Consider the following 22,622-nt stretch of genomic DNA (forward strand, 5'->3'; position numbering starts at 1 on the left):
ACGAATATCAAACGATATATGTTAAAATCTCACTACAAATATACTTAGATGTACAAGTTTTGTCTATATTAAAACGCGATTGTCTTTTTCTCGTAATAAATGCTTTTTTTTTAAAAGGAAAAAAGGTCAAAAGCAAACAATGTTGTTTGTAACAGAATGCTTGTTGGAAGCCCGAACAAGGAGGTTGGCGGTATCCAAGCATATGGCGGGGTAAGCGTATGTGAGAAACTACACGAGGAAAACATAACATGCACACCACTCAGCGTCACAGACGGAGGAGTGAATAGATGTGGTGAGTGTGCGGAATATTCATATCAAGATTATAACCTTCATGTTCAGCCAATAGATCGCCTGTCGGCCTCAAATTAGTACAACTCTTAACTTGCAGTTTGTTAAAGGGAAATACATTACGTCATGAATTGGCTGCCTGCCTGCAGAACATGCTTTCTAACATATGTAAGTTAAAAAATAATGTGTAAATCAAAGTCAAAATGACATTTTTAGAATATTTATTATCATCGTTTCCCCCGAAATACACATACAACTGTATTCCATAACATGCAATGCGCATATTTGTTGCCGAGGTGTGTTCAAAATACTGTTTTCACAATAACAAAAACATTATTTATATTTTATAAAGATACATTGAGAAACTCAGATAGCAATCGAAGCCTCTGTGAGACAGATAGCCGTCTGGGAGCCACCATTGCCATCAATAAGAACTTCCTCTCCATAAAAATCGACCATCAGACGTACCTCGTGTTACGGTGAGGCTTTGTTTTAGTTGCTTGAAATATTAATCAGCAGACGTTCCTCGTGTAACTGCATGGACTTCTTTTATTACCTGAAAGATATACCTACAGATGTACACCGATGTTACGGTGAGGTTTTCGGTAGATTGCAACCGACCAGACGTTCCCCTTCCTGAATGACAGACCACCAGACGTACCTCGTGTTACGGTGAAGCTTCCTTTAGATTGCATGAAAGACAACCCACCAGACGTTCCTCGTGTTACTGCATGGACGTCTTTTATTGCCTGAAAGAGAAACCTACAGATGTACATCGATGTTACGATGAGGCTTCCTGTAGATTACATTAAAGACAACCCACCAGACGTTCCCTTCCTGAATGACAGACCACCAGACAACCTATGTTACTGTGAGGCATTTATTACTTGCCTGACAGACAAACCACCTGACGCACCCTTTGCTGCGATGAGGTTATCTGTTAGCTGTCAAAAAGGAAACCCATTTGACGTTCCTCTTGTGACGGTGAAATTTCTTGTACTGTCATAAATGACAAACACCAAACGTACATTGTGTTATGTCGACGCTTTCCCTAAGTTGCAAAGAATCGGATGTACCACTATAGATTGGTTTTGATATTTATGAAATTGCCTGAAAAAGAACGAATAGTTTCTTGTTAACCAATGTTTTGATTTTAAAAGAAACTGTTATTGAGAGGTGATCGCTGATACCCAAGAATATCACAGTGTGATATCCAATATATTCTTTATTGGACAAGTTAATTCCATTATCAGGTGCTCCAATGCTTTATCATTGATATATGAGAGACAATCACTTAAAGCTTTAGTATTGATGTTTTAGCATAACCCTTTATATTAAACCACGAGCTAGGGAGAAGTAATCTGTATTTAGTAAGGTCATACTAGTCGACATGAACACCGATAAATCTTGGTTGTCTTTATTCTAAGCTGTCGTTCAACCTACTTGATCTTCACGGTGTTATTACTAGTTGTTTCCAGAATGAACTAAGGTTTCAATATTTCAGATATTCTTATCCAAATATTTGCAGTATTTTTTAATTATAAGAAAACACACAACATTTTAGGTCTGTGCGCCTGGATGGAAAAACCCATTCCCAGAAACTAGTAAAAAGAAGAACAACATGATCGGAATGTGCCTGAAGCTTACTAGTAACCTACAGTCTATATCCTGTAACATGGAATCCAAAAATATGGAAGATATGAGTAAGTATTTGTTAAAATTCAGCCGTTTGACTGTTCGTTTTTAGAGACCAACTACATATAACAGGTAATCGTAACAAAAAATGGTCAATTTTAGAATGTGGAACTATGGTATAATGAAGAAGATATGTGATACTTACACATGCGTATAAATATATATTTGTTCAAGGACACTGCAACTGTACTGTAAATAAAGCCGATTTAAATTACCAAATAATTAAGTAGAAGGCTCAAAAGACGATTTTTTCCGACAAAATATGCAATCCTCTCTCTTGGTACTGGCTTTTAAAAACACCATGTATATGCAATCGGTGTTGTCTCAAGACGAATTCCATAACTACGGAAATCGAAAACTTTCCTTTATAGATTCTGTTGGCCATTTAATGCTGGAAGACACTCGACCGTTGACATTGCCAGGGGAGGTTGGATAATCTACCCGTACGCCGAGGCTGGAATGTCTGCAGCATTTACAACAGTGAGATGCGTAGAGGCATTCGGTCAATCTTTAGTTATTGTCTGCTGGGCTTCTAGGGTGGCGGTATCTGTCAGAGATGGAGAAAACTTTGTATTTATTCATACATGTATATATTTAAATACATTTTAAGACAATATCAACGACCGTTTACTACCCATTGCCCAATAAACCTGAACTTCTGAAGTAATATTACACATTTTAAACAGAAACAACAACAGCAATAACATGAACCTCGGTTAAACCTTTTCTGTTTATATTTAATTGGATCCAAGGTTGTGGGTCATATTACTTGAACGTTAATTATATGTAAAAACCCATCTCTGACTTTATATTCAACTACAATAAAGCACAAATAACGTACAAGCTTCTAAAACTGTCATCCTCGACTCATAAAAGCATTTTAATGTTACACTACTGTAATATGGATAACATAAGCATATAGCCAATACAATTCAAGTCTAGTTTCGGTGATCTAACAGACCCTGAAGTTTAGGGACAAACCCAAATGTGTAGTTTACAAAAAAGAAATTGAGTGCCAGATAATTGACACAGAGGATGACTAAATGCTCAAAGGAACAGACGAGCTGACAAGATGTTAATATTAGTTTTTAACAATAAGTGTCAAATGAAACAAAAAAACTAGTGAATACATGAAGCAAGGACGCATACGCCAATGCATATACTAGTATTCAGCGAAAGCTGAAGGTTTTCTTTTATATTCTGACTGTAAACACTGTTTCAATTTCAGGACGGATTAAATGAAGTCATTGGTGGTCCAGGGATATACCAATGGCGAGGTTTGCCCATCCGTTTGTTTATGTGTCGCATGTTTTAATTTGTAAAACTGTGATAACTGAGAAATAAACCGATTTTATCGTTCTTAACGTATGTTGCTGCATGTCATATTTTTCAATTTAGAAATTTAATTACGTGCCGTCTATAAATAGTTTTATGATATTATCATTGTTCTTTGCAGAACGTAAGCTTAAGATTTAACTTATTTATTTTACAACGATTGTGAAACATGTTATAATAATAACACTCGTTGGCACGTATTTACGCGAGATCGTGGTCTTTTGTTATGTGGGAAACCGGAGAACCCGGAGGAAACCTACTTGTTTGGCTTGGTGACCAGAAACAAAAGTCATATGCGCCCTGGCCGGGAATCGAACTCGGGTTGCCTAGGTGAGAAGCGAGTGGCCCTAACCTCTGCGCTAACCGACAAGCGTAAACCTTAAAGTATATTATTGGACATCACATTCCGAACCATGTCTGTACACGATAAAGTTGTTCATGAAATAAAAAATGTTGTATTGAGATAATAGCAAATTTTCACTTACGATATCCGATGTACAATTACGTGAATTTTAGATGCCCGTTGAACGTATTACTCTATGATGCATAATATCCATTATCTTAGGTATTATATCCATTATCTGATGTATTATATCCATTATCTTACGTATTATATCCATTATCTTATATATTATATCCATTACCTTATGTATTATATCCATTATGTAACCGACATTTTCTTATCTATATATTCATTGGTCTCGTCGATTCTTATCTTCTGCAAATTAAATCAATTAAAGGAGGAATAAAACTCGTTCAAAGCAACGTGACGTACCACTACTCATGGCTAGAAGGTCACACTATGTATGGAGGTGAGTACTGTTTGTATTCCTGGTAAAGGAAGAATAAAACCCACTTTAAATGAGCGTATTTAGAGCTCAATATAACTTTTAAATTGTTATTTAAAGAAACGATAAAAATCGGTCACGTTTTTCGTACAATTTAAGATATCAAGTAAGGGTTATCGATTACAGGATAGGACAATTTATCATATTTCAGTTTCTCGCGTTAAGAGCGTAAGGCATGTACATGGCATGATGATCCGAACATACTTCACCAATACGTATGTTTGCAAGTGTCAAGTTTGAAATAGTAGACTTAAACTTATTCATCTTAATGCAAGATCCCGTGTATTTTAAAATGATCGTCATGTGGTCGTTCTAGATGTTTCGATCATGACTTCACAATCTTTGGATAATTTACTGTACTCTTCGTTTTTACAATCAGGTTACGACGTTGCAAGTGGACATATTCTGAAAAATGGCAGCGAGAATATTGCAGTAGGGTCCCCAAATTTATATAGCAAACGCCAAGGACATACAGGAAGAGTAAGCATAACATTATTTCAAATATCAACAGCAATTGAAACATGCACAACACGACACTCTATATGAATTGTTCTAACAATGCCTACGTATCATTAAACTCTGTAGCCCCATATCATATTTGAAGTATTTGCTTGTCCCATGCTAATCTTCAATTAAAAGTTTCCGATATAGGTAGCGATTTCTGTGTGTCATTATCTATAATGTGTTCATAGCCAATCTAATGTTTGTCTCATTTTATCCAATATCTACCTGCAATATCACATGATGATTGGTTGACCTTGTTTTCATTAAATGGCTTTGTCTTTGAGAGGTTAATGACGCAATGAAAAGAAAATACTCCCTTAAAAATGGAAACAGATGCGACTTACAAAAACGGGAAACAAGTTTAATATGTCATATGTCATTGATATTGATCAGTTTGAAGATTTTTCTCTACATTTCAAACCATTCGAAATTGCACATCAAATATTGGGTTTAAACAGGAATAAACTCCCATATTATGATTGGGATCTTTTAGCTTTAACAATTCTAACAAAAAGCCGCAATAATAAATGGTTTGAAAGGCGTTCCATATTTACAGTTATGGGTTGGTAGGTATTTTTGTGTGTTTCCTTTTGTTGTTTTTAACGTTTTTGCCCTTTTATTCCGAAATGAAAAATCAAGAAGTAGAGTTACATAGGCGAGGCTAAAACCTACTTTCGGAACCTTAGGGTAAGGCCGAACATTATTTTCATATACTTTGTATAAAAAACACATTTTGGGCATTCTTACATTCTTATATACATAACGTTTAATAATATAACTCACATTCTTTTTGTTTTGACGTCCTTGCTTTATTACATAAATAAAATGTGTTATATATTGTGTTTGCAACCAAGTGATGTGTATGAAATGATTGGTATATGCTAATGAGAAGACGTGTTTTATTGACAGAGATTAAATCAGTTCAAAAGTGCATTTATTGGATACTTTTGGTGGTAAAATTTATATCAGTACGTTAAGTATGTGATGGACTTATACTTTTTAAAACACTGGAAGTAAGTGGGGTCTAATATTTTGAGTATTTAGACGAAATTAAAAGAACAATAGAATTTCATAACTGACCATCAGTATTGGAAAATCGCTCTAGCATGACATTGATTGAATCCATTGTTGCATCGAATATTGGGTAACCGGTTACCTGTTCAATACACTCGTTTACTGTTATTTTTGGGTGATAAAATCAGCAGTGCATACAGGCTATTGTTGCAAATAGTGACGTCTACGGAAGCGCATTGCTGTCTTGATTCGAATTTTGATCAAAATGGGCGTGGACACTTGCACATATCGGATGAGAATTGGCCATTTTGAAGCTATCATGAAGCCTAGATTAAAGACCAACATCAGTTCCAAATATAACCCTTATACCAGCGGGAGTGACATTCATTGCAGGTTGTTTGCCTGTAGTTTATTGCTATTATTCTCAGCAGTTGTTCTTCGTGGAATTAATGATAGCCACACATACATCATCAGTTTTATGCGTCGGATATTGATCATCAGTGCATCGGCTCGTCCTACTCGTCATTGTTTGCTGACACTAGTATTGGTATTACCTCCATGGTTCCGGGTGCTTCGGGCTGTGTAGCCAGCACAGTATATGCATCGTACAGTAGTCGTCTACTGATACTGTCATCTGATGTTGAATTAAACCCAGGCCCTACTGAAGGTCCTTCTAAAGATACCAAGTTAATTCTGGAATGTTTGGAACACATGCAAGAATCCCATAACAAGCTGGATAATAAAATATCTGCCTCTCACGCTACACTTCAGAGTGATATTAAAGGGGTAAAGCACGAAGTTTTAGATGTAAAATCAGATTTGAAAAAAAAAATTGACACTGAATTGGGTGATATGAAAACCTGTTTTTCCGAAATGCGTGAAAATGAAAAGCATTTAAAGAAAGACTAACACGCATTGAACAATGTCTAGAAAATAATGAACATGATGCAGATGTTGTTCGGGAATACGTCGCGTATCTTTCTCTACATGACGAAATTGCCAGAGAAAATTACTTGGCTATGGAAAAGCAATTAAATATACTAGACTCCGAGCGTATAAAATGTACCTTACGACTGTTTGGCCTAAAAGAGAATGAAAACGACGAGAAACCTCTACTATCTCTCATCGACGACTCCCTGTTAAGTGTTACTAGTGAAGATGATAATCTGAGTCTGGGTGCGATTTCAAAAGCTAATCGTATTGGTGTACGGCAAGATGGAAAGTCCCGTATGGTGCTCATTACTTTTAAAAAAAATTGATGACAAGATGAAGCTATTTAAATTTCGAGATGAACTTCGAGGTAAAGGTCTGCGTATATCGGCGGATCTTACATACCTACAGCGTCAAGAAATCGCAGGGCTCAGGAAACAGGGTTTCATAGAGTACTATAGGAATGGAAAACTTCACAAAACTGCCATGACTGAACGTAACAACGAGCGTGTAATTAGACGCGCAGCTCGGCGCAGTACGAAGTCAAACTCAAACGCTCATTCCCAGAGTATTAGTGGCCACAATTCTACTGTACCCATACCAGCTGACTAGGATGACGGACAACGCCCTACACAACCTCCCGTTTATCATTATTTAAACTTTATTTCTTGGAATATAGAAGGTCTAAAAAGTAAATTAAATATTACAGACGTGGATTCTTTTTTAATAAGTTACGATGTTATAGGTCTTCAGGAAACTTGGGCGACTGATCCCGACTTTTACTCAATATATTTTCCAAACCACATGTTGTATGCACTTAATGCAAAACCGTCTATGAAAGGTGGCCGTAATATGGGCGGTGTCATTGTCTTAGTAAGAAATACGTTAACTAATTCCGTTACACGAGTAAGAGATACATTCGAGTATGGTGTTATTTTGAAATTTGACAAATCACTGTTTTGCAGTGAATATGACTATATATACTGTTGTTTGTACTTCCCAACGGAAGCATCACCCTTCTACTCATGTTGCCAAAATATCGCTAAAGGAATACACGGTTTGGAAAATCTACTTATTAATGACAATCTTATTGGCTTACCACTAATTGTATGTGGTGATTTAAACTCGCGTACGTCGGATGTTGCAGACTTTGTTTCCCACATAGATAATGTACCGGAGCTGCATGATGCAGCTGAAATTCTAGATGGTGACATAGGTAAAGACAGACTCTCTTGTGACAAGGTTATTAATAAATTTGGACATGACCTTATTAATTTTTGTAAAACATATTCTCAAGTCATGGTGAACGGACGGTTTGGAGCAGATAAAGGAAAGGGCGAATTTACATTTGTAAATCAACAAGGAGCAAGTGTTATCGACTATTACATTGTTTCTAAGGACATTACTGATTATATCGTTGATTTCAAAGTGAATCCACGCATCGAATGTTCTCACTGTGCTATCACATTAACATTAACGATTCCCGCTATTATTGCCAACGACGATAGTCCATCTAATGTTACGTATGTTGATATTAATGAAAACAATAAGGCCGCCTTTATAAACATATTACGTGAAAATGTACTTAATGGTTGTTTTGCCGAATTTGAAAATCAGTTAGCTGATCAGAATTCAAATATTGACGATATATTGTTACAATTAGAAAATACTATTCTACAAACGTCTGAATCATTTAGAAAAAACCAAGCGTGTACGTAAACAGCGATCTGGAAAAGTGTGGTTTGACGCAGAATGTAGTAACTGCAAAAGTAAAGCAATGCAATCATTACGGATTTATAGAAAACACCGAACTGGCGAATTTCTCGACCAATATTTAACACATAAGAGTAACTTTAAAACTATGTGTAAGAGGAAACGATTAATTTACTATAGGTATTATATAATAGGCTGGACTCTTCAGTTCGCAATTAGAAATATTTTTGGGATGAAATTAAAAAGTTGTCAAATAAACAAAGGACTGTTCCACAAATTTCTGTAGGAGTGTGGTTTACACATTTCAGCACGTTGTTTTCTATGGACAGTGATGAGCATGTCGAAGAAGAATTTATAGACCATAACATTGATATGAATGACATGGATGATATACAAAACATTGTAATAAATTCTCCTATTACAGACGAGGAAATAGTAAAAACTATAAAATCCATAAATGTTAAAAAGGCCTCATCAGGCAATCTTATTCCAGAATACTTTGTATATGGCATTGATATTTTATTACCCTTCATCTCTAAATTGTTTAATAGGTTGTATGATAAGGGAGAGTTTCTTACATCTTGGACAAAATCAATTATAGTTCCACTTCATAAGAAGGGATGTATTCACTCGCCAGATAACTACAGAGGCATAGCTTTATTAGATGTATTTAGTAAGATTTATATAGCAATAATTACTAAACGAAATACATTCTATGCAGAAGCTTATGACAGAATAGCAGAATGTCAAGCTGGATTTAGGAGCAATTATTCAACTATTGACAATGCTTTTATCCTATATTCTATTATTAATAAATATTTAAGTATGAAACGCAGACCCATATATGTCACTTTTGTTGACTTTAAAAAAGCATTTGATTCAGTTGATCGTCGCATATTGTGTAATGTTCTAAGTAAGAACTGTGTAAAGGGCAAACTTTATAACTCGATTGTGTCTATATACAACTCTGTTAAGGCAGCAGTAAAGGCCTATCAGATGAATTTACATGTCCTGTAGGTTTGCGTCAGGGCTGTAGTCTAAGTCCTATATTATTTTCTTTATTTATAAATGAGTTGAACGATGAAATTAGTAATAGTAATCTCACAGGTATCCAGTTATTTCCTGATAACACTGAAATATTCCTTCTTATGTTTGCTGATGACGTGTGTTTATTATCGGATACAGTGATTGGTTTATAGCGCCAACTCAATATATTACATGATTTTAGTGTTACATATAAGATATGTGTTAATGTAAACAAAACAAAAATGTTGTTTTCAAAAACGGCGGCAGATTGTCCAGACATGAACACTGGAAATATGACAACCAGAATGTTGATGTTATAAATTATTTTACATATGTTGGTGTTAACTTTACCTGTAAGTTGTCTTTGTATAAAATGGCAGAGTTTATGGCTGAAAAGGCAAAGTTAGCTTGTAATCATGTTCTCAATTCGTTTAGCAATTTACCATTATTATTATGTTATATGGTTCAGAAATTTGGGGACTTCATAATACACAATGCTGTGAAAATGTTCATGTGTATGCATCTAAATGTTAGCCTTAATTCATGCAATAATGTTGTATTGGGTGATCTAGGTAGATTTCCTATGTATATCTATGCACAAAAACGAAGTATTAAATATTGGATACGCTTGATGAATTGTTGTAATAATAGATATATTAAACTATGCTACTACATGTTATTTTATTTTGATGCACGTGGTCAGGTTAACTGGGCAACACTTGTCAGGCGAAATTTGTATAGCAATGGTTTTGGTAATATATGGGAATCACAATCTGTTGAAAACCCAGGAATGTTTTTGAAATGCTATGTACAATGCTTGAAAGATCAATATTTGCAATTATGGAGTAATCAATGCTCTAATAATGCAAAACTTACTTTGTACAAGGATTTTAAAATGAATCATGGTTTAGAAACGTATATTTCCTGTGTAGATATTGTAGAATTCCGCAAATGCCTTGCAGCTTTTAGAAGTTCATCACATAGTCTTATGATTGAACAAGGACGATACTATAATATTTCTAGAGAATTCAGACATTGTTTTTATTGTGAAGGTATAATAGAGAATGAAATACACTTTGTTTTGATTTGTCCTCTATATAATGATATTCGTGAGGAGTACATTCCACCTGCTTTTACATGCAACCCTTCTCATGTTAAGTTTTGTCAAATAATGTCCACAAGAAATGAAGAAACCATTCGAAATCTAGCTATGTATTTGTATTATGCATTTAAACGGAGATTTGACTACTTAAAAATATTTGAATAGACTATTTGAATAGATTATCAATAATTTATACAAAATGACTTGTAATAGAATATATAAATACTGATGTTTAATAATGGATAACATTTTATGTATTATAGCATATACTGTATGTTTTCGTAATAATGTATACATTGTTGTGTATGGGCCGGTGGCCTGCATATCACGAATAAAGTTTGATGTGTATTCAACGGAACAAATATTATCCAGTTTGCTAATACAACCATTGATTAAATTCAAGGTTGAAATTCTTGAGTATACAAATAGAAACGGAGCCCGGTTAGAGAAAGAGGACTCTGTGGAAATAGGCATCAAAAGAGAGGTAAGGCTATACCATATCTTTATACTTTCCATTGTGCTTGAAATGAATGAAATAGGTACACTAGTTTGTGCAATATGTTGTTAAATTTAATAATGGTTCATATTGCTTGATTTATGGTAACACTGCTTTACTTTCCTGTTAGCCCCTTTTTTGACATCAGATACAATTTTGTATATTCATCAGAATAAATAATTCCATACGTCTTAAACATTAGTGTGACGGATTTACCGTGATGGACGTATCCCGTGACCGTCAGCATGGTGCTAAATTTGGTGCAACTGTGGCGGCCATAGATATAAATGACGACGGTATTGATGAACTGCTCGTGGGCGCTCCATTGTACTCCGGCGAATACCCGGAGGAAGGGCGAGTGTATATATACACATCCAACTTCGATGTATGTTTACTGCGAAGCAAAACAATTGAAATTCCGGATTCAAGCTCTTCTATAGTATAATATAAGAATATTTTTTTGCCCTGGTTTTAAGTGTTTATTTCGATTTGTTTGAAATTACATCATTATTTTTAATCACAAAGAATCTATAATAAAGACTTTCTTACTAAGAGTGAATCGTTATATAACAATGTTTATATACTTCGGTTAAATTAAACTGACAGGACACTAGCTTTGCTTTTATTTTAGAATATTTGCGGACCAGTGTCGGTGTTATCAGGAAAAGGCGCCATTATGGCGAGATTCGGTTCGGCAATTGCTTCAATTGGAGATATAGACAGAGATGGTGCAATAGGTATGTCATCGCCGCATACTTGAAACAGTGAAATACTTGAGATATGGTCTGTAAACTCCTGTTTCACTAGTCGTTAATCGTCATGTATTGATAAATCTAGTTTGGTGAATGTTCTGCCTATTTGTGGTTGTTTGTACTCTTTTGTGTCTCGTTTGGAGTATTGTGTTGGTGCTAGCCTTGTGACCGTCAACATGGTTTCTATAATTGCTCTGTATTTGAATTGCTTTACGGTCGTAAAGTAATGCAGTGATTTATGTCAACACGAGATGACAATAGATCGACAAACTACTGCTTCATTTCACATCAACAACATAACTTAAACGCATATGTGTTTTGCCGTATGTTTATACTTAGTTCATCAGCCTTTAATATGTTATTGTGTTTAATATCTAAAATGAAAATCCATTAATATCAAACAATATTTCTCAGACGTGTATGATTAAATAAATTATGAAATTGGAATTCCTAATTGCATTATGATATTTCCTCCTTCGTTACAGGGTTATATGCAATACAGATATTGCTATCACATCTTATGAAACGTATATATGGTTGATGCTTCAGATTTATCTAGCACCGAAATAATACATATTAGAGGTATGGATGATTTATGCATAAGATTTCGCTAACACAGCCGCAAAACACATACATTGATGCTTTAGATTTTGCCATCGGTGCACCATACGAGGATGACGGGGTTGGAGCGGTGTACATATACAGAGGCAATCTCGACTGTTTCTGTAACATTAATAACACATATTCGCAAAGAATCTCAGGTACGAATACAAATAATTGAAGCTATATTTGCAATATAATCTGATAACTGACTTGTCAGTTGATATTAAGGTGAGTGTATTGTCATCTAACCAAAGCAGTATTTTTGTTATTTAAAGGTTAAACTCTAAAGAATTTATAGTTAAAAGGAATGTGACTTTACCTGAAAGGGTATCAAAATCTGAATGTTAAGGAGTCAGCTGACCACAGATACAAGTGACGAAGGTCTGTGCATTATAATGTGAATATTAATAACATAACCCTAGTACTATCATAAACATTTATGACCCATGATTTTTTCTGGTGCCATGTTTTTGAAATGTAGTAAAATGAAGTAAAATTCTACACCAGTTTATTTACCCATTTTTTTAAGAAAATGGTATACATATGACCATATAATTATCATACAGGGAGTTTATACAGTCCGAACACTCGAGGCTTTGGTTGGAGCATCTATGGAGAACATGATATAGACGGCAATAGCTTTCCTGGTACGTATTTGTTTTACATTTACGATCAAATGTAAATTATTTCATAATTGGTCTTAAATTTGAGATAATAATTGTATATCTACCAACGATGGCTTTGCAAAGGCCAATGAGCATTTTATGGACACAAGAACATATGACCGATCAAAAATGATGGAAACTCAAAACTAAGGTTACATTACTAAATCCTATCAATGATAGGGAGTGTTATTGTACTGGTAATGATAACATTGTATTCATATGTATGCACGTTCTCTGATAACGGTTTTTTCATGTATCAACCGTTTTAAATATATTATATTTTTAACAGATTTTGCTGTTGGTGCCTACGACTCAGACCAGACGATTGTGTTTCGTACCCGACCAATCGTTGACGTCAATGTGACGATCAATATTTCTCCCAAACCAATACCTCTAAACGTCTCATTGGTGAACTGTTCCAAAGACAACAGACAGCTTTGCTTTAACGTTGATTTGACTATCAATTTTACATCAGTAGGGATAAACAAAGGGGTCATAAATGAGCTTAGTAAGTTGTCCAAACCTAAATGAAAGCCGAGTTGAGTACTTTCATTTTCATTTAACCGTGTATGTATATAGCAAATTTCGACTATACGATCTGGTAGTCGTTGCATTTACTTATTCTACATGAAAACTGCCAATTACTGGAAATACTAAAGCCATAATGCATGACTATAAAGTAAACTTAATTAAGTAATGAAAGCCATACAACATGTGTAGGACATTTTAAATTGCACTATACTGTCAAAACAATGGCAAGCCAGTTCGACAAACTCAATAACCATATAAATCAAAGTCAAAGCGCAAAATGGTCGTTCCCCCTTATAACCTTATAACAGTAGATGAAGTAGCGTCAAGCTTGAGCTAGGCCCTTGCTTTGTACTCACTAGTGAAACATCAAATACAATAATAAATTCTGTAGTTGTCCAATTGTTGCAATAAAGTAACACTTATATCGATATGTTGACACGGAATACTATTAGCTTTGAGTATGTTGTCGTGTGTTAATATTGTGACATTAACGAAGCCATACTAAAATCATGGCGACATTGACAAATTATTTCTGCGGGTCCTGTTTCTTAACTTCATGTTTTTATTTGATAGGTGATGATACATTCTTGTTTTGTTTTTCATCAGCCATAGAACTGGAGCTTGAGGCGGATAAACTGTTAAAACAAAAGGATGGATACAGCCGAGTGCTTTTTCGAGACAATGGCATAGACACACTAACTGAAAACATCACATTTCAAGGATCTGGAGTACACAAATCTTACATACTTGACATTGCGGTAAATACTGTAGTTGACTAAAAGTTTGCAATTTTAGTCTATATTTGTTCGTGAACTCCACAATGAACATACCACAAATCTAGCGTTCCCATTAAAAAAATCCATGTTTGTCCAACAGATATTGGAAATACTTAGAGCCACAGTTATGCATCCTTAAAGCATATTCCAAATGTATTTTTATTGGGGGATATATCCATAGCTTACCCGGGTCGTTTAAACATATATTACTACATATTCAATATTAAGGATAAACTTCCAGATGAACGGGGACGATCCGGAGCCTCGAGATGCCTGGACACCTGTGTTGATGGAAGGTCATTTCCGGGTCCTGCCCCTACCCGTTGACTCATTCAGTCATCTTGACCCCATACTGGAGGATAGCGTAAAGCAAAAGTTCAGACAACAGGTAATAAACTGAGAGCAATAACGAATACATGTTTATAACAATATTTCATACAACTAAGTTGACACTGTTGCTCCTGTTGGGTATATTTGTTTGCAGGCGATATGTCTGCTGGGAATATGTTGGGTTATGACTTTTTGTCATAAACAGGGTCATCGTGATGTATTTGTGTACTGGGCTTGCTGCAGTAGTTGCTATTGTATAATTAAGCGCTATAGATAAGATATATATTAAAGAAAACCTTAATTTAAAGAGTATATTTCATGTAAAGGCGAGAGGTTTTTAACTTTGGAAGAGACACCCGCCAGAACTAAACATTTCTAAAAAAAGCCTGGATGTGATTAAAATGTGATTTTCTTAAAATAGTTGATGAAATTAAAAACATAAATTTCATATATCACAAAAATGTATTATGATCTACTAATAGTACCGTCATTCACTTATGACATTAATTTCTCAAACATGTATTCACTTTGATTTAATGTAAAATTATCCTTTCACTAAATATTTGCTACCATTCACCAGGTACAGTTCGATAAAAAGTGTGAGAGCCTTGATCTTTGCACCTCTGACCTCACGCTGAGTGTGGACTTGCTACTCAAAGGATCCGGTTTCTCCAAGGATATTGCGGACGACACTCCAATTTATGTCGGCGAGGGAGACAGATTAATTGTAAACATACAAAAATGTGAAAATAATCTGCTAAAATGAAAAGAGTTCCGTATGACTGTTTTTTTTCGCTCTACAATTAATGCACGCTATACATTAAATACCACAGCGATATTTAGAGGTATTAACACGATCATACTATGTTTTAAGATATATTTCATTGTGAAAATATAATGAAATCTATTGCACAATCTGTGTTATTTACTTTAAGGACTGTAGGCTACTGCCTACTGGTACCTGCTTCCTCTTTATGTACACCCACAGAAATACCATTTCAGTAATGCATGTTAGTACAGCTTGAATCAATTTTGAATCAATTTTTTGCTTAGTTTGTTGCTAATAAATGATCTATTATGTTAATCTTTAAAGGTCACTGTAGATGTAAAGAATCTGAACGACACCTCCTACAATGCGAATTTCTCGAGTACAGTAGGAGCAGCCCGGATTGGACAAACATTGTAAGTTCAAAAACAATAGTGGCTACAAGTATCTAATAGAGTCATTCGTAAAGCGGTTGCGCCTCTCCCTCTATATTAACTAATACCTGGAATATGAAAATAGCAAATAAATATATCATATAAATATCATTAATGGCAAGCAACAAAACAATACTTATATGAAAAACTACATAAATAAGTACAAGTCCATTCTGTAAGATAACTCTTGCAAAAACTACGAACTATGAAGAACTATCCTCATACACCTTAGACATATGTCGCGGTTATGTAAACAAAACCATGTTGACTTTTTACTAGGTCTGACCAAGGTGCAGCATCAGCAGACTGCACACACACGCCTGACTTTGCAAGAACTTGGAGCACATGTTTGGCCAATAGCAAACTCGATCGCAACGAAAACTTTAAAGTCATAATGGAGTTTGATGTCTCAAAAGGGAAACTCATTCCAGAAAACAACATCGACAAGATGCAACAATTGCTTAATGCAAGTATTAGTTATATTTTTTATGATTACTGTATATTTCTCCATATTCTGAAGTGGAAAGAAGTGTCATAGTACGCGAACCTTCCTTGTTAAACGATTAACCTGCCCCATATTGATTGAGCTTTCGAATGACACCTTACATTTAATGCTGTAGGCCTCAGACTTACATAATTTAGTTCCGCAATCGAAATCGGGTATCGTCAGACCTACTTTTTGAAATGATATGTAAATATAATAAATGCACCAAGGTTACAGTGAAGACGTTAGGATTCGTAAAATATAATATATGCGTAGTGGTGTAATATTCGTCATAATTCGAAACTATGTTAAACTCTCTGTCTTTGGAAAAAGCTTAAGTCATGGAAAGATCTGACCATTACTACCAGGATGATTTCTATATTATGAATAAACGCGATGTTATATTTGCGACTTTTGTGGTATTACTTTATATTTTGTTACATGAATGTATTACTAAAAACAAAGATGATGACGATATTTACACTTTCCCTGGTTTAACTCAATCTCTCTTTACATTTATGTCTACTAGATGTATTCTACTTTGACTCCTTCGCGCCAAAGGAAAATAAAGGCCGGTTGCTTAATGCTCATAAACCGAGTAAATAGCATTTAAAGAATCATGCGCAATGTATTTTTATACTTAGTTGCGGTGCTTAAGTCCTAGATTGGATGAAAACACCTGAGCAACTTGTCATAAGACTTCTTAAATATCGCGTTCAACATTTTCAATTGAGTGCATTAATGGTGCAATTTTTTCAGGTTGATGTCGATGCCAAGCAAGAAAACCGTGACACAAATCCTAAGAACAACAAATTTGTAAAGAGTATTAATATTCAACTCAAATACAAAATTCGTATTCTGCCTGAGTATGTATAATTATATTTTATACATTAACATATTCGTTTTGACAATTTTTCAGTCCATTAAACAAGGTATCAACACAAACCGTTCATCTGTTCAAGTTAAATAGGTCGTAAAGTTTTGTTTTATATACTTCAATTTTGAATCATTATATGTAGTAACATTCAAATCTAAGGTATATATGAAAAATATTTGCCTTTCTACCTGAGTATTAAGAGTTAAATTTGTTTTTTTCAAATATAAAAGTACAATGTGTATACTTGTTGTCATAAACAATACAAGATTGTTTCTTTGCCCAGTCCCGACATATCTGCCGATGAGAGGTACAAACAGAATGACCAAAGTACAAGAAAGATCACTCTCACACACCAGTACATCATTAGAAATCTTGGGCCAAGTTATCTACCGAAAACATACGTTAATATAACCGTACCATTGCGCAGGGGTCAATTGGACTTCGCGCGAATAGTGGTACTGTTTATACGTACACGTACATAGAGTTTTAACAATAAACTTTGCCTTAAATAAATAAAAGCTGAATATTGAACCATTGATTTTGATATGATTCTGCATTGATAATGTTTGACACTTTGATGACAAGCAAACTAAAAGTTAAACGCCTGTTAAGAACAAAATTAAGTGAAAATTAAAAAAAAAGATCCGTATTGACATTGTTCAAACGTGACGCAATCAACGAAACGCACGACACAAGGGAAAAGTGATCTTTCTTGTAAACCCTCTTTTTAAGACGCATTTTTTTATATTACTTAAGAAGGATTTATTTTTACTGTCCAATTCCAAAGAAACAGGTCACATATAACCAATGTCGTGCTTATTAACATTCTGGGTTTTGAAAGATGATCACTCACGAAAAGGTGCTTTTACCAGTGGCTCGGTGTTCGCAAAATGCATCACACATATATGTTATGCTAAAACTGTTTTAATATGTTTAGGGCAGCTTTTGCATTATAATTCAATATTTACTTTCTACCAAAAGAGTAATTTATTTCATTTTCTTTCTTTTCTTTTGTCGATAGGTACACGTGTGCAATTGACCATTACATATTTCCGTACTTGTGTGATAAACTCATTGAGGCTATTGAACGTCAGTATGTTATGATAACATAGTAAATGTAATTTTCCAGAGGCTTTCCCCAACATGTTATGTGCGGAACACACAGCCCCTTGTACAGACGACGACAAATGCTCCATCGACCACGTCCTCAACTGTGCGCTTTACGATACCTGAACCAGAGAAACGTACGATGACAATATTATATGTTTATAATAATAATAATAATAATAATAATAATAATAGTAATAATAATAATATAATAATAATTATTATTATAATAATTCATCCCTGACGATATGAAAAAGACGATTGTTCAATTTTTCCTTGTATCATTTTCACATACATTTTTATATTCATATTGTTAATGTCCGTTTTTTCATAGATGCAATCATACTTTAACATTTTAACTGAACAGAGAGAAAACGACGGTCCGCAGAAGAGCCCCGTGCAGAAGCTGTGAGCTCGACTGATCAGGGCGCATCAAAGAAAATCGTAACTTGTTTGCTATTATTGTAGTTATTTCGTTATTTTCAACAATCATGTGTTGGTTTGCCATGCTTCTTGGTTCTGAATTTAATTTTAATTGGTTCAAATACATGAAATTTAAACCGATACATGTATGCAATTTCAGTGTATTCAATTGTATCGTCGTCATGTGTTTTTAGAGTAGATTATGACGTTCATGGTTTTAATTTATCTTGAAATCGACGTGGTTTCTAGGACGAGATGTGTTGTATGAACTTAATTTAAAACTCTATGTTTGTGTTCTAAATTTGACTACATAAAAATAAACAATACTTAATTGTTTAGACTTGTGGCGAATACGAGTGTATCACAGTTGAATGCCTTGTGACAAATCTTGCAAGCAACAAGGAAACAACCGTCAACGTGACAATTGATGTGTTTGAAAAGGCACTGGCAACGGATAAGGTAACCTAATTTCCACATGTCTAAAAAACCATTTTTAAATTGCTTTAGAAGTTTGTTAGGGTATACATATATTTTACGGCGGTCATGCACAAAGCACAAACCAGATAACTGATATTGATTTATATATATAAATATAATTTTATGAAGGTTGAAGTCTTGAATACAATCTATAAAACAACGCTCATGTGTTGTGGGACAAAGGCTACTGAAAATAATATGTTTTTACAGACGCCTTTTACTGTATTATTATTATCATTATTATTATATTTTTTGTTGGACACATCTAAAAAGTTTCACCATTACTTAATTAGTTTTCTAATCTGTTTCATCTTTACCAAGAATGCTCGGGAATTCTTCTACGGAACCAACGCTACAGTCACAGATCCGGTTGTTTGGTTTTCTGGTAAAGTCGTTCCCTTTGACAGCACCGTATATGCAACGGTATGTACGTTTAACAATATTTGGCTTTTAATGAAGTTACTTATTTTTTACATTATTTCTGACGACGTAAACGAAGGAAACCTCTTAGCTTTCTTGGTCACAATCAAACAGACACACATTAACCAATACTCAAGATCGAATATGGAAAGCCGTGGTAGGAAGCAAATGTAATATCTACTTAATAAAATATATATCAAATCAATAAGGGGATGGTTAGTTTTCGTAAAATACAAATGGCAATATGGTTTCATATTTTAAGGATGTTTCCGTTCAGTACACACATTTTCTGATAACATGTCGTCGTTAGGAACGTCATTCGTAAATTACTTTTATTGATGGTTATACTCTTACTTTGTTTAGAAATGGACCCGACTAGTCGTCGATGCTGAGTCTGTGGCCAGTGAGGTTCCAATTTGGATTATAATCGGGGCTGTGGCGGGAGCAATACTGCTTCTTCTTGTTGTCCTTGCAATTCTCTACAAGGTAAAGATGACAATATTCTGACGTGATATTTATAACTAGATTTCAAGAATAGATAGAGAATGTGTTGGTGCAGTGACAAAAATATCCGCCTCTTTACAAAGGGTTATTCGTTCGAGCACCACGAGGAGCACACTAGCATGAGCTTCAAAAAGAACACCAGTCCAGCTTTAAAAAGGCCTAATCCAACCTGTTTTGGTTTTCCTTTATTCCTGAACGTAAAAGTCACAAATCAAATGAATTTTCCGACGCAGACTATGACTTTTTTAGGCTCGAACATATCCCTTCCGTTATTATCCGCATTGTAGATACATCACATTAAAAGGCAAATCGCTATATTAGTATTTATGTGATTCAAAATAACATTTGTAAAACTATAAATCAGAATGCGTTTGATTCCCATTACAAACTCATTGACTTAACTCATAGAGCTCTCGTCTGTTGGGTAGTTTCTTGCCAATCTGATGTTTTCGTTAGTATTACTGGATGATTAACTGTCCATGTACTTATTAAGATTAATTTAAAAACAGTCTTGTAAATAGGGTGTCCGCGAACCACCCATCTAATATGTGAATGTACGTTGACATAGTATCACGCATCCTCTCTAGTCACAAAGGTGCCTATGAAGATATACAATATGGATGTCATTTTCCTACAACGCGCAATGTCGATATTTGCCAAGTTGAGATTTAATTCCAAAGCTTGTAAATTAAGGTTATAAGTGATTGGCTAGAAATTTCCAACATTTCGCTGACATGTTCTAACGGAATATATAAATATATATGTATATATATATATATATGTCTTTAAATTGCCAAGAAATTACATTATTGCTAACGAGAGCCTGATTTAAGTTTCTGTTTGATCTATTTTTCAGCTTGGATTCTTCAAACGAAGCAAACAACGCACCCAGATTCAACAATGGAAGAAGGAAAGTCTCTACACTCGGAAGAGCCAAGGGATGTCGTCCATGAGCAGAAAGTCCGAAAACCCGCCGTATAACGCTATGGAAGAGAATGGCGATACTGAGGAATCCAAGACCCCACTTAAATAGGAGCATGCTGTTTTACTTTTGGCACGGTTCTTTTATTGTATCTGATAAGACTGAGTACAATATATGTGTACGGAATTACATAGCGAATGTGTGTTTGTGCCAGTGTGATACTCGTAAAATATAACATTTGGTTCCCGGTCGGTAAAAATAATTGAAATCGTACACTAAAACAGACACTGATCATTTTGAATATATTCATATACGTTGTATTGGAGCAAGTTTTATTGCATGTTATAGCAGAGCGCATCATATTGTATTAGCATGTAACGACATTAACAAAATTCGTTGTTTAATTGTGTCCATACTCTCTGATTGCCGTTGATTGACATTGGAATCAGAAAAAGCTACGAGTTCAAAAATAGTAAAAACATAAAATGATATATTCACTATTGTAAATGGTAACATCTCTAAACAATACTTTAACGTACTTGTGGTTCTGAATTTGAATACTCACCGATTTATTTACAAACACTGTACAGGATTCTGGTGAAAAACATGTGTATAAAATAGTTTGGCCTGTGATAGGATTGCTTAGAATTGGTGTGTTCACTAACGAAAAACAATCGCAATCAATATCAAATTTTATGAATTAGTTAAAAAAGCATTTATAAGTTTTACCTCATTGCGTGAATTATTGGATCCAGTTGCGAATGTCTTTATAGAATGAGTCTTAATCGAAAACTTATCAATGAAATTTATTTCTTTTACACAACATACTTAAATATATATAAACCTCGCTTCTGTTTACCTTGCCCTTTTTACCAAAAATATTTTTAAAAAAATCTAAAATCAGGACAAGAAGAATATGCTTGTTTTTACCAGTATATCTTGCAAATACGTACAAGCATAAGCTTTTAATCTTATAAGAACATGGAATGAACTCAAATCAGAAACAATATAAATGCAATATAAATGTCACATAATTGAGGTGTGTTTGTCTTAGTCCCTTTCTTCAATACGACTGACGCGTTTATAATATACTAAAAATGTTACACATTACAATATCAATTATAATTCCTAATACAGTTTATTATACATATTAAGCAAACTTATACGTTGTTTCCCTTTATGTTTTCAAACTGAATTGAAATCGATTCTACGACGTATTCCACTACTATTTCAAACAAACGTGTGAACCATGGATATTACCTAAACTTCTATTGTGTACGTGTACATATTAAAGCTGCTTAACTATTTCTTGGTTAATAAACATATTACACTTTATATGGTCGTTGTTAATGAAGGTTGGTCAAATATCATCCCTTCCACATGCTGAATTAGAGATGATTAAGTAATACGGTTGATAAACTTTGAAACGCTAGCCTTCTATCTCATCAGAGTGAATGCTATTTTGTGAATGTGATTATCAACAGACTTCTGCTTATTTTCAATCAAAGAAATTGAAACGGTACTACACATATTTGATCACACCCGAAGCCGGTCATCTCAGGCGAGGAATATTTACACCTCAACATCCATTCCTTAAATG

At 34.5% G+C, this 22,622-nt stretch overlaps 2 protein-coding genes across 2 annotated transcripts; both read left to right on the forward strand.

Annotated features, from left to right (window-relative positions):
* Nucleotides 1-639: 639 nt before the first annotated feature.
* LOC128229412 (integrin alpha-4-like) lies at nt 640-17,435 on the forward strand. Its single transcript, XM_052941327.1, has 18 exons — nt 640-767; nt 1,853-1,991; nt 2,355-2,463; nt 3,212-3,260; nt 4,059-4,130; nt 4,546-4,646; nt 10,859-10,939; nt 11,154-11,336; nt 11,583-11,688; nt 12,351-12,464; nt 12,873-12,953; nt 13,261-13,479; nt 14,109-14,260; nt 14,520-14,666; nt 15,189-15,335; nt 15,702-15,790; nt 16,088-16,274; nt 17,052-17,435. Exons 3-18 carry the CDS (start codon nt 2,443-2,445, stop codon nt 17,166-17,168), a joined length of 1,866 nt encoding a protein of 621 aa, XP_052797287.1. The 5' UTR covers nt 640-767; nt 1,853-1,991; nt 2,355-2,442; the 3' UTR covers nt 17,169-17,435.
* Nucleotides 17,436-17,487: 52 nt separating this feature from the next.
* On the forward strand, nt 17,488-22,357 carry LOC128226842 (integrin alpha-V-like). Its single transcript, XM_052936921.1, has 7 exons — nt 17,488-17,496; nt 18,299-18,413; nt 18,644-18,720; nt 19,039-19,158; nt 19,498-19,599; nt 19,960-20,082; nt 20,957-22,357. The coding sequence occupies exons 1-7, from the start codon at nt 17,488-17,490 to the stop codon at nt 21,131-21,133; spliced, it is 723 nt and encodes a 240-aa protein (XP_052792881.1). The 3' UTR covers nt 21,134-22,357.
* Nucleotides 22,358-22,622: the final 265 nt, after the last annotated feature.

This window comes from Mya arenaria, chromosome 1 (genome assembly GCF_026914265.1).
Source record: "Mya arenaria isolate MELC-2E11 chromosome 1, ASM2691426v1".
NCBI classification, from domain to species: Eukaryota; Metazoa; Mollusca; class Bivalvia; order Myida; family Myidae; genus Mya; species Mya arenaria.

Excerpts from the sequence above, each read along its gene's own strand:
- LOC128229412 (XM_052941327.1), top strand. The coding sequence starts at position 2,443 with ATGTCTGCAGCATTTACAACA. Across the intron at positions 3,261-4,058 it reads AGGGATATACCAATGGCGAG|GAGGAATAAAACTCGTTCAA; the intron begins GTTTGCCCATCC and ends AATCAATTAAAG. Across the intron at positions 16,275-17,051 it reads AGATGCAACAATTGCTTAAT|GTTGATGTCGATGCCAAGCA; the intron begins GCAAGTATTAGT and ends CAATTTTTTCAG.
- LOC128226842 (XM_052936921.1), top strand. Across the intron at positions 19,600-19,959 it reads ACAGCACCGTATATGCAACG|AAATGGACCCGACTAGTCGT; the intron begins GTATGTACGTTT and ends TACTTTGTTTAG. Across the intron at positions 20,083-20,956 it reads TCCTTGCAATTCTCTACAAG|CTTGGATTCTTCAAACGAAG; the intron begins GTAAAGATGACA and ends TCTATTTTTCAG.